The sequence below is a fragment of the Megalops cyprinoides genome, chromosome 18 (assembly GCF_013368585.1).
Source record: "Megalops cyprinoides isolate fMegCyp1 chromosome 18, fMegCyp1.pri, whole genome shotgun sequence".
NCBI lineage: Eukaryota > Metazoa > Chordata > Actinopteri > Elopiformes > Megalopidae > Megalops > Megalops cyprinoides.
In genome coordinates, this window is record NC_050600.1 from 14,554,028 (window position 1) to 14,567,450 (window position 13,423).

Consider the following 13,423-nt stretch of genomic DNA (forward strand, 5'->3'; position numbering starts at 1 on the left):
GTTTCTTTATGGGTGCTTAACAGAATGTATCACATCTGATTATGGCACGAGAAGACTCATGTAACTAATGACCTTATTGTCCATTAGTCCACAGAAAGAATAGGTTTCTCAGTTTCTCACAATGCTGTGATCGCTCCATCTTTTCTTTTTGTGGTAAAACCACCATGCATAAATAATAGGTTATTTCAAAATGCGAAACACTCAATTGCTTTTGATTTGAGGAAATTAGCGACAAAGAATGTAATGTTTTACATTGTAAAGGGTGCAAGGGTATTTTTTCTTAATTCAAAATTAATCATAAATGGGACACTATTTAAATCAGAAAAAATGTTAAATGTTTCATTTCTTCAAACACATTTTTATATTTGAATGAGGTGTCCTTCTGTAAGCCATGAGAAACTGTGAACAAAGACCGGTAGCTGCGATCAGCTGAGAGGTTAGGTTTATATTCTTAAGGGGTTACTAGAATTCTTCTTTTGCATGTGCGACAATGTGCAGATTCCATTGTGCATATTCCATTCTTAATTCAGTACTGTAATGTTTTTTTTCTTGTTTTTCTAACAAAAACATTATTTTAGCACTCTATGATTTCCAGGAAAAGGAAGGGGAAAAGTGAGTGAACTATAACATCCACCACCTTCTGGTTCAAGAGGCTTAAATGGAACAGAGGAATAACGCAAAGAAGGAGCTCTCAATAAGATTTCCTCTAATCTTGATTACAGTAATAGGGATGATCCTCAGCATCTACAATAGACCTAAACTGAGCTTTAGTTCTTAGAAGCAGGCAGATGCAGTCTCTGAATTCAGGGTGAAATACTTTGAGCGCATACAAAATGCCCACGTGCTTGGCCAATGCCTCTCATACTGACACTAACACACAATGTCCTATGTGCTGTGTCAATAGAGCGTATTGACAGTTTTCACATTTCCATCACAATTTTTTTTTTTTATCACGTCATATTAACACAGGAAAACAATTCGCAGAGAGTCCAGACTGTTGCAATGAGCAGACGGTCACATCATAAAAGGGCATGTTTCGTAAACAGAAAATTGCCGTCCTGTCAGCGCACAGACAGCATTCACAGCAAGTTCATTTACGGGAGGCAGCAAGGTGGAAACTGTTTTGCTAACATCAGACTGAAAAGGTCCAAGTTAAGGAAATCCACTGGGCGGGCTTGACGCTGAGGAGGAGGCAAACACTGTCAGCACGGTGGCACCTTATTGTTAGCTTACAGCATTCTCCCTCCTCTAAATGTCACTGGAATTAGGAGATACAAACTATGACAAGTAATAGTGATCGCCCGTAACAGGTTCTGCAAAGTGTGGGGACTGGCCGGTGCACCTGTGTGACAGCTTCCTCCGAGGGACGGCTCCGATCGCACTGGTGGTGTCGGTTTTCGTTTTGATGCAAATTTCGTCCTTGTCAATGTGTCTTTTCCACTCTTTGGGGCGGCATGTAAATCTGAAGCCGAACGCGCGATGGAGGGGCACTGATGTGTTTCTCTACACCAGGAAGCAAATGAATGCTTATTATTTAGATTTTATTCAATGTAGCAGCCTGGGCTCGCTGGCAGAATTAATCAGCCGCCCGTCCCAGCAGAGAATGCAGATCTCCAGAGCCCACTGTTCTCGACAAAGGGGATTCCAGGGCATAGGGAGGGGACTGTGTTTGCCTTAGGGCCACCGCCTGCAGAAAATCAGCCTGCGGAACATCCCTGATCCCCTGTGCGGCCCATGATGAACACGATCATCCCCCGCTCCTGCTATTTCATTGTTAAGGAGCCATGCCATGCCTAGGTACAGGATCAGTCAAAAGTCTGGACACACTTTTCTTTCTTTACTTTTGCTATTTTCCACATTATGGAGTAATAGTAAACACATCAAAACTATGAAATAACAGAAGCGGAATTATGCAGTGACCAAAAAAAGTGTTCTAAACAGATCAAAACTGTCTTATATTTTAGATTCTTCAAAATAACCAGAAAATATATATATTTTTTTAAAAAAAAAAAAAAAAAAAAACCTCATACATAGGCATCAACTTCACTATTTATATTTGTCTATGGAACAAATTTCAAGCACTTAATCATAAGTCTTTAGATCTAAATGTCTTTGAATGCATGTTAACCATTATGTTAATCAGGTGTGTCCAAACTTTTGGCATTTGTATATGCGATGGATAGTTTCACTGCTGGATTCAGGGTTCTCCATGTCCATTGCAAAACCTTTCACGACTAGAGTCCCCCGTCAGCATCTGTCACCTTGAATGTCCAAAGAAGTGGCAATCCAATAAATGTCCTCTAACAGCAAAGGGAGGCGTGGTCTACAGACAGTGAACTCTAATCTGCTTGACAGTGATTATTAACTGGGTTCAAAATGTCCTCTGTATCCTTTTTTTCCTCTGAAAACTCTTATAAATGAATAAATTGCATCACTTTACTGAGAACCATACTAGCAATTGAGGAAAACTGCAAAATAATAATCAAACAAATCTGTTTTCAAATCAGGAACAATTTTGAAGAGCTTCTGCCTTCAAATTAACTTGAGACAGAGGAAGAAAGGCTCAAATATTCAATTTCTAAGCCCATACATAATTCAGAGCAAGCACTACATGGCAGGGAAAAATACACACATACGCGCAACTATGCACACACATATGCACACGCACATGTGCGCACACAAACACACAAAAGGGCTTGAGATGGCCCTTCTTCAGGTTCACTGCTTTTGCAAAAGTGATCTACTGTCTCAATTCATTCAAAATCCCTTTAGGCAACTATGCCAGTCTCACCTGGAACTAAAAAACCGTAAACACAATCCAAATGATCGTAAAGTCAGCGGTCATAATAAGAGACATTACATACAGTGGAGGTTATGGCTTTGGTTAGGACCTCAAATGACCTTTAATTGGGACTCTAAAGTATTTCTGAGTTATTTTCTCTATATTATTATTTTCTCTGTGTTATTATAGAGCTATTTCTTTGATAAATACATTGGGCAATAGAGAGTGTCATGGTTTCACCTTGTGGGGTAACATAGTTACCAGCCTTATTACTGACTATTCAATACAAAAAAAAAGAAAAAAGTTACACTAATATTGGTCCTTTCACACCTCTGTATTCTGAGACAGTGCACCTGTAAAGAAAAGGTACAACTCTATATCTATAGGTTTATGATATGAGCAATAGTCCATTTGACTGGTATTACACATGATGAAGCATATTAAAATGAACTTTTATGCATGTGTCTCATGTGTGTCTCATTGAAAGCTCCTGACACCACATATAACACTGAGTTATGTTCTAATAACCTGAGTGAATATGACATGGTTAATGGAAACAAACTCAAACCTGTGGCCATCCATAATCTATGGTGTGTGTGTGTGTGTGTGTGTGTGTGTGTGTGTGTAAATTGATCTGTCTCAGGAAGGTCGACATTCTCATGCTCTCTGAATTACACTGCCATGTCACAACCTGTGGTGAGATGTGAAGATGGATGAAACAGCTGTATGTTTTATGGAGTTTACTTTGAAATAAGATCAAGACGGATGCCTCGGTCACATAATTCTTCAGTGTCAGATTGTCATACTTGCCATCAATGAGATGTTTTAAAGGCTTTTTGATTAATATTGCATGGCAGAACTGAAATTACATCCTTTGTCATTTAGATCTTAATGGTGCAAGTGATATCTATCAAATGCTGTTTTATGAAGTGTGCGCACTTTTATTGCTGCCCAGTTTTCAAATGTCCAAGAACACGTTATTATTTTAGTTCTGGTTTCGAAAGGCATTTTATTATTTCACGTGCAGCATCGGTTGGGGTTTCACATGTGGTGACATTCACATACCCCTGTTAGTCCGACACACATGTTCAAGTAAATCATGTGTATGTAGGTACAATTTTTACGGTGACTTCCATGCAGGTTTCAAACACAGTTCTATGATACAAATTCATGTGCTACTGGGGTGGCAGCACAGCTTAGTGGATGGAGAACTGGTCTATTAAATGAAAGGATACAGGCTCTGTTCCCAGCTGGCCTACTGTTGTTGTACACTTGCGAGCACTTAACCTGACTTGCTTCAGGAAATCCAGCTGTACAAGCGACTAATATAAGTTTCACTGTGGCAAATGAATCTGGGTCATCAAATCATTTAATGCACTGTCAACTGCATTTGATTGAAATCATTTTCTATTGCAGGACTGATCCATAACAGAACATTTTCCTGGTAACAATTTTTGCAATTATTAATATCTGAACGTTAACGTGCTGCTGCTAGTGGTACCGGTAGGAGTAAAGAAATCATTTCAAACAAGCAAGCAGCAGGTCCGGGCAGCCTGGCCATACCTTTCAAGACTCTGTTCACACAATCAGTGCTGTAATGAAAACTGTTAAAGCCAGCACAACAGGAGCGTGCACGAGAAAGCACACCATAGCAACAATGCCGTGACTATCCGAAAAAAAATACTTGTTTGTAGGAAACGGCTGTATTCTTTAACTACAATACTGACAGAAAGTACAGCACGTACTTGAATTTCTGTTGTCACTAAAAAATACACTGGGTGCTGCTGAATAACATGTGAACCCTCACTCTCTAATGGGACAAGAAATGAAAGGCATAGTCCCACATGTGTTTGATCCATTATTGATAATAAAGCTCGGGCAAGGTTCTTAATCTACAATTGCCTTAGTAAACATCCAGCTATATAAATGGGCAACAGAGTAAAAAAAAACTGTAACCGATGTAACTCACTCTGGATAAGAGTGTCTGCTAAATGTCAATAATGTAATGTAATGTAACATGCTGCAGAAGTTACAAAGCGCCACTGCGGTGTAACCGTCCACATCTGCACTGACGCTGCACCACAACACAAGGGCACCTTAGGGAGGCTTTTTTGGGGACTGAAATACTGGGACAGATTGGGTCCCGTTGCTACAATGGCCCTGCAGAGACCTCTCTGGGAACGCAGTTACCATAGCGATCAAGCGTCTTTGGAAAAATCACAGCGGAGCTACAGCAGTTTCACTTGAGAGGAACGGCTGTGTCCACGTGCCCTTTAGAGGAACAGCAGCTGGCTGTCACTTATCCGGGTGCAACAACTCTGGGGATAGAAAGACAGCGGCCGTTGTCATGTTGCAGCAGGGAACTCATTAAAGAGATATGGTTTCATAACGCACAGTATCTCTGTTCCAAAGCCGGAGCACCAGTCGTCTGTTGTCTCCTTCTGCTGCAAAGGAATCATCAGCCTGTAAAATAAGCCCAGGCTCTGCTCCAGAGAAACACATCCACCCAAATGGGAGCAAATAATCAAGAAACACAGGAGGGTTTCTCATTTGGAACATCAATGCGAAAAAAAAAAGGAAAAGAGAAAGCACTACATGCCTGCGCATACACGCGTGTGTGTGTACGTGCACACACACACACACACATCTTGAGGTAAAATAGCTTACAAAGCCCAGATGGGATTAATGTTACTAGAAGAGTGATTAAGCTTCCTTGTTGAAAAATAATGAACATCTATTGTTACACCTTTGAGACAAAAATAGGAAATCAAACAAAAGTGATGAGAAGGCGAGAGTAACTCACTTATGCCTGGAACCAAATGGTATTACAGAAAAAATAACAGTAATACTATTCCCTGTAAAGTCAAAAGCTATCATGTACATCATCTAAGATCTATTTAAATATCCTCCCATTAATAGAACATTGTGTGGCCTCATGTACTTGCAGTTTATAAATCTGTGCATGTACTGTAAACATTGCTGCTTCTTATTCTTTTAAGAATGGGATGTAAGATTAAAATCAGCATGAATGACTTGAAAAGTCTGCTGTTATGATGCTGCTTGGCATTTAGGTAAACTGAAAACCTTTTCCTTACTGGGGGACCATGAATGTCAGCTCCATTATCAATAATGTGTCAAGATGCTAAATTGAAATTTCATACCATGCTGTTGTTGGAGGAACTGTCTGAAAGCGACAATCTTCATTCCAGTTTGACAGAAATGGCAGGAAAGGTTATTTGTCAAAAATACAATATGCTGCCATGTTTCACCTCGGTGTTTATTTTATCAGTAACAGGACGCATGCCACCAATCTCCGACTGTTAAACTTGTCAGCTTCAAAGCTATGCCGTGAATCACTGTTCAAAACCACTTTATTACTCACAGATAAAGACAGATCACCACATGAATATGTTCAAAGTACTATTGTGAGATTATTTCATTGCAGGTTTCCTTCATATTCATACCCACGCAGGTATATTGTCTTGGACACAGTGCATCATATTTTGCTGACATTACACTGTACCTGTTACAGTATGTGCAAAAACAGTACCTTAGATGCCACACATGCATTGACCATTAAAAAAATGCATGGCCAACTCTGCATCAGGTACCTGACCTGAGATGTTTGCAGCATTTAACCTAAGATGAAGTGCTGGAGGATTATAGGAATTGGGTACAAGCTGGGTTCTTCTTTCACTGCCAGAGTCCCTGTTGGAACTCTAGTGTTTACACTCATAACCACACTCTCATCTTCTAGCCTGCCATGTAAATGTCACCATGCTCAGCCATGTGGCCATGGATTGGGCAAAGTGCTGTGGAACTGGTGGACAAAGTACAGAGGGGGGTTCCTGAAATTTTCACAGCTGTGTGGGTCACGGGGACGGTCACATTGACCTTCACCAGTACAATTAGCCAAGAGTCCCATGTCTAGGGTGTGAGATTATTTCCCTTCTGGTCTATCCAGAGAAAGGACCTTTCTGACTGGCAAGGGAAAGATCACAAAACCTTTTGTGAAATAGCAGGGGGGAGACCGAGACCTCCCATTCTGTGGAGTGCACCATCCTCTGGTCAGGGACCCAGAGAGAATTGCAAATGCCCCAGACGGATCTCTGTGAAAAGCATTAGCTGACAGATGTGTGCCAGGGAGAGGAGAGGAGCACTCCCATTCTCTCAGGGTCACTCCGCTGCTCCCTGCTGCCGTCCCCTTTCCATTTCAGATCTCTCTACGCACATAAACCACTCAGCAGCCCGGGATGCGGCTCGGCTTCATGCACAAATTCTCATTTCCAAAAAGGAGACAGGGTCAATTGACTTTTCTTTTTTAACAGACACAACACAGATCTGTACTCAAGACTTTATACCAGTTTAAGAAGTCCTTAAAATTATACTATGAAAATTATTATTAATGGCACTTAAAGTGTGAAACAAAACAGAGATGAAAATGTATGGTACAAAATGTCTGTCATACAACTCAGAAAAGATAAAATTGATCTGAATTCATTGACTTTTCAAAATGTATCTATATCCTACAGATACACATGCGGATTGCTTGGAACTATGATATTACTGTAACAACCAGGAACCTAAAATGGCTCAATGTCTTCAGAAACATGTAAATTTAATGCTATTTGTTGCTTTTGGGCTGTACTGTACCTTGGATACCTTGGATAGTAAAAGGTACCTAAGTTTTTTCTCTTCTCTTTCATCTACCTTTTCTGCTCATCTTTTTTCTGCACCCTTAAAAAATGCATCAAAATGTATGGTATAAAAAGAAGAAGAAAATATTTTTGGAGTACCTGTATAACACACTTTTCATCTTATTTTACCTTTCAGTATTCCAAATTATGTATCTGTATCTCTTATGTATTCCATATCTTCTGATTAAAACGTTTACATTGAAATACTCTTATATTTTATATTTATATTTATAGCACAGGGCAAAGTCATATTGTTCACAAATATTGGATTTTGTTCCAGAAAACACAAGGGTCACATTTATTTACATCCCCGTAATTAGTATTTTGTAAATCCTCCTCAGGCATGGATTACACTAACGCAATGGTTCCTGTAGTGTTTTATGAGGTCCTGGCATTTCTGAGTAGGATTTCTGACCATTCCCCCTAGCAGGATTGGTCTAGGCTTCAGATCTTCAGATCTTCTGTTTATTTTTCTTTTTTTTTCCCTGAACCATTGCTTAAAACTGAATTACAAACTTTTGATTGGACTGGAGTCTCGAAATAGAGATGAAGAGTCGAGAATATTCATTTTATGCTCAGTTAACCATTTCTTTGTAGATCTGGATGAATACTATGGACCATTACCATTCTGTGATGTTCATCTTCACCCCTCCCAACATATTTTACAGAGGGCATATGTTCTTTCTTACCATAACGTTAGCCTTTTTAGGTGAAGGCCAAACATACAGTAAAACTGATGACAACTCCCAAGCTCTGTTTTCATTTCATTGAACCATGAGCCATGCTTCTAGCTGTCATTCAGATGTTTGACAAATACAAGTTGCCTCTTTTGTGACTTGCTTTCAATAGAGTCTTCTCTCTTCCAACCAGGCCATGAATGTCACATTCATCCATGCAACTTTGAATGGTACTTGTAACCTGAACATTCAGTTAGTGTTCTGTACAGTCTGTTTGCATAGTAGATGTCCAACAGTTGCTACTGAGCTTTTGATTTCTTAGCAATTGACATATTAGCGGAAAGTGGCAGATTCAGCCTTTTGTGAATTCCTCTACAGCCACCTTCCACCTTGTGGGTGTCAATGTCCATTTACCTTCAAAGAGCTCTCTGACCTTAACCATGATAATGCATACTACATATGAAGTGATATCTCTTTTAATATCAAAGGGGTACAGTAACACTTTTGATGACTCTATATTTGAAGAAGCTCAAGAAGCTTCCACTGAACCAATAAACAAAATGTTGGCGTAGATGTTTTTTTGTCAGTCTGTTTAAATGACTACTTAAATGTGTGAATAAATTTTACTCATGTTTCTGGATTCGATCTGACCTAAACCTAAAATTCAACGTTAACAATCGTGTAATGTTCATAAGATTCTTTTTGAACCTATTTAGTAAAGGGCTTGTGGGGTACTGTATGTACAGTATATAAGGTCAAGTGTTGATGTGTACAACAGGTGGTATAGTGTAAATAGAAGGAAACATCTGCAGTCCTGGTAAAAATAAAAGTCAGTGCTAGGGGGTTTCTGAATACTAACTACAACTAAATCATTATTAGATCATGGTGAAATGATAGTGAAAAATATTTAAAAGTTTCTAAAGCCTTAGTTCAGTCCTATTACATGACGATTTATCCTTAATTTGGAGTCATTTTAAACAAATAACTTTTTAAACAAATAACCTCAAACAAATTTTTGAGGGAAGCAACAATGAGCATTCAATTGGATTGCTTTGCAAACCTACCCATGAAAAGCTCTATGAAGGTATGGGAATTGTATAAAACACAGCAGGACCACTTGTTAATGTCTAATAAACACAATATAAACACAGTGCTTTTATTAATGAATACCTGTCTGCGACACCCAGCAATTCTTGGCAATTATTCTGCACTAACGCGGTTGACTGCAAAGCTGTAAAACGGCACGAGAAGTTCTATGCGGTAAATGCGGGCTGGAGAAACGGTATGATTCACAAGACGGGAAAAAGCAAATCATTAAAAACCGTCAAGGGAGCCACAAACAGACAAGCCAGTTTCCTTACTGGTTATTGACCAGCACTTCAAAACACCTCGGAAAACAACAGACAGCCAATCACTCTCTAAATAATGGTATCATTTCCAGAGGGGTGTGACTGCTTCGAGACATGGGAATTTTCACCCTTAAGCTGCATCACATCAGACAGAACTTAGACTGCATTACAACCATTAGCACCAATAGCATTGGAACACACGTCCCATGCTGCTGCTACCATCACGCTTGAACTTAAATGCAAAAAAAGTTTGCTTGACTATATGCACAAAGTGAAATAATATACACTAACCAGTAGGTGAATGTACTGAACATTTGGTGCAGTCTGAGAATAATGAACAAATAATAATAAAAATATTAAGTATAACCATGTATTTGTATTTCTTTAATCTGATATATTAGAATCACCAGCAAACCTGATTTAATTACTGTTAACTTTAGTGTGATGCCCAGGCTGCATCATTGTTTTTCTGTTCCAAAAACGGCAGCCCTAATTACTCCTGCTTGTATGCAGTGCACATTTTCATTTCTGAAAAAAGAGACAAAAGAATAGTCCAATAATGCCCTTCCATCCCCACAGCGAGAGAGAAGGGATCTGCTTTTTTTCCTTTTTGTAACATTTATCAAGCCCTGTTTTTTCTCGTCCCTGAAAGACTAACCGGAGCAGAGAAAAAGAGCTGCATTTGAAAGACAGCCAGAAGACCTGGTGCTTCGGCAAGGAGACCGTGCTGCACCCACGTGCGTTTCAGTCTCAGCCGGCCACACTAAATGTTATTGGAATTTCTGTGCTGTAAAATTGCTACTTTCATGCCCAGTGCATCTGACAATAGCAATCCTTAGCCAAGGATGAGGCTGCCATTCTGACTGGCCTGCTAGAAGGATCTGAGCATTCCGCTACAATGGGGTTAGAACTCAGCTGAGTCCTTAATAGGGTAATCGAGAATGAGATACATGTCAGTGGATGAGTCAAAGAAGCACAGTGAACAGAGAAGCCTTTTTAAGGTTTTTTTTTTTTTTTGCATAGATGTGAGCACGACTTAAATGGGTAATCCTTAAATAAGCAAGCAAAGAGAAAGGCACAGACATCAATGGTAGTCTCAAGGCCAGCAACACTTTAAAACAATGAAAAAAGGAAAAAAAAATTCAAGTGGATCCTCTGTACTTCTGTCTTAAAAAAGAACATCAAAGCCTCGCAACAGTTCTGCCATCGATCTGTGTGAATCACAGCTCTGAAAGTAGCAATTCTGTTCACAGCTTTCGTATGTCAAGAAAAGTTGGTCCACAAACATTTTTACAATTCTTTAATTAATAAGACATATCTTGGAGGAAGCATGGAGGCAGTCGTAGGTCTTTGGTTTGCTGTTTGATTTACAGTGCTCGCTATGTTGGAATCAGGGTGAACTTTACCCTGTTCTCAGATCTCATGGCATATGCCAATAATGGCTTTGAATCCCATGTTACAGACATTGGATTGTTTGGGCCATTAAGCTACTTCATATTTTTAGGTAATTACAGCAAGGCCAGAAGCAGTGACAAAAAGTTAACACAACAGTGGCAGTGTAACATAGTGGTTAGGGAGCAGGCCTTGTAACTGAAAGGTTACAATTCCCCTCTGGAGCACTGCTCCTGTCCCCTTGGGCAAAGTACTTAACCCACAATAGCCTCAGTAAATATCCAGCTGTATAAATGGATAACACTGTAAAAAATGTAACTGTAACTGTAACTCTCCCTGGATGAGAGCATCTGCTAAATGGCAATAATGTAATGTGATGTAACAGGTATCGGTATAAGAAGGTAAAACATCTCTGACACAACACAATTTCTTTTCCATAAATTGACTTTTGTTTAATTTCTCTCTCCACTGATAGCTGTGATACACATTGTAGATGGAAGTCTTCTCAGTAGCATGCAATTAAAGGTAGCTTTACAACAGATAAATCTGAAAGCTAAACTTTAAATTGGCATGCTAAAAGCCCTCCTGTTTGCAAGTGAATGTAAAATAACACACTAACTGGATAATAAGCCAGTTAAACCTGCTATAATGTCAATAAATTGCAATTACTACCAAATACATATAAGGTTTATATAATATATAATACATTTTATATAAAATATTGCAAATGGCTTATTTGATAATATGACACATGCTTCTTTCACCTTATGTTTAGTAGCCTTGTATCTTATATTGCTTTCAAAGCACTGATGAATGGGGCAGTGCATCTCACAGACAAGGTGTTGGGCTTCAGAGCCAAAGCATGGCCTAGCCAGGAAGTGCTCCAGATGATACACGCTCTGAGACTGGGGGTCGCAGATGTTTCAAGATGTGGTTGTAAATGACCATGAGTAAAACAGCCAGGGGAGGTGTGTGTGCACATACATGGGTGTGTGTGTGTGTGCCCATGTGTAAATTTGATCCAGTCAGATAACAGCTGAAACAACAGCATCCAATGTGTCTCAGTGAAGCAAAGCAGGAAGTTTAAATTGCCTTACCATTACAAGCAGGGTCTTGACCAGCATGTGTTACTGGTAAAAACAGGCTGGCAGTGTACTCTTCATCCGAGTCAGAGTCATGAACTGGCTGGGTGGTGTCATTACTTAGCAACTGCCTCTGGTTGTCATGGAGATTGGGTGATGGAGGCTGGGAATGTGAATGCTCAATGACTGATGGACTGGATAAAGAGGATGGCATGGAAGAACCTAAGGAAGAGAAAATAATGTCAAATGAAAAAAAAAAAAAAAAACATACTCCAAAACAATAAAAAAGCCAAATAAATATAAATTAAATAATATTAAAAAATAAATATGAAGTATGAAAATTCTTGAAAATTATGTGGCATATCACAAAAAAGAAAAAAAAAAAGTACAAATAATATTTTGTGACATTAGAAAGAAGTATCATACACTAAAAGATCAGAGAAAGAAGCAAATATGCTTTAATTATCTAGGACTAGGTGAAACCACAGCTAAAGCTCTTGTGAAACCAATTCAGTGATTTCGGATGTCTACATAAACTCTACTGAGACTAGATGCAAGCTATGCATGTCCATATGAGTGTGAAAGTCTACTTTCAACTAATTTCAAAATGAAAGAACTTTATTTACAATATACCATGCAGAACAGTGATAGATGTGTTCCTTACACAATAGCTCAGCGGGTGATTGCATACAGCAAAGCTTTCAACCACCCTTTCCACCATTCTTATTATCTTTAAGTGTTTAGAACTACAGAAATCAAATGTGCATTTAAATAATGTTTCTTCAGTTTGTGTTTACTGATGGGGGCTGATTCATGCAAATGTCCATAAGCTAGACTTTTCTCCCTCTGTTCAGATCCCCTTCAACTGTCCCCAGTAACACAAAGCAACTCACATTATCATTTCCCACTTTTCAAATGCAAGGCACTCAGCATTACAAGTCCATTTACAAGGCTCTTATGTGTCATTCATTATTGACAGAAAGTGTGAGACCACTCTTGCACTCGACTCGAGGGTGAAAGCAGGCACATTTTTACCATGTGGAAGAGGAGGTGAGCGGTGTCGCTCCCTGTGAAATCAGCTCAATTTTGGAAAGCCCTTCTCAGAGACTCCTGAAAGCTTTCTCCTACATTTTTTCCTGTTGATATATAATAACCAACTAGAGCAAATTTTCACATATACCTCTTTAATACTTTTTGCAACTTTTCTTTTTTGGAGAGTTCCTTCATAAATGTCCTGGTGAAATATTGAAGGAAGCCATAGAGAGATTCAAAGAAAAGGACATTGATTTGTATTTTTATATAGGAGGCAGCTGGAAATCCCATTGACAATAAAATAGAGGTAGAAATCAAAATCTTATTTGATTTGCAACTCACATTTATGTAAATGTGATCATGAAGTGTTTGAGCAATTCTCCATTTTACATCTATCAACAAAAGGTCTCCA

At 39.1% G+C, this 13,423-nt stretch overlaps 1 protein-coding gene across 17 annotated transcripts in view; it reads right to left on the reverse strand.

Annotated features, from left to right (window-relative positions):
• Nucleotides 1-13,423, reverse strand: part of si:dkey-237h12.3 (teneurin-3) — a 253,189-nt gene that overhangs the window by 82,356 nt on the left and 157,410 nt on the right. For 12 of the 17 annotated variants that reach the window (XM_036551907.1, XM_036551909.1, XM_036551908.1 and 9 more), the window contains one exon: nucleotides 11,995-12,201. The exons of the other annotated variants lie outside the window; for them this stretch is intronic. In XM_036551907.1, coding sequence (XP_036407800.1) covers nucleotides 11,995-12,201 — 207 coding nt within the window. The remainder of the gene's footprint in view (nucleotides 1-11,994; nucleotides 12,202-13,423) is intronic. 17 annotated transcript variants of the gene reach the window in all.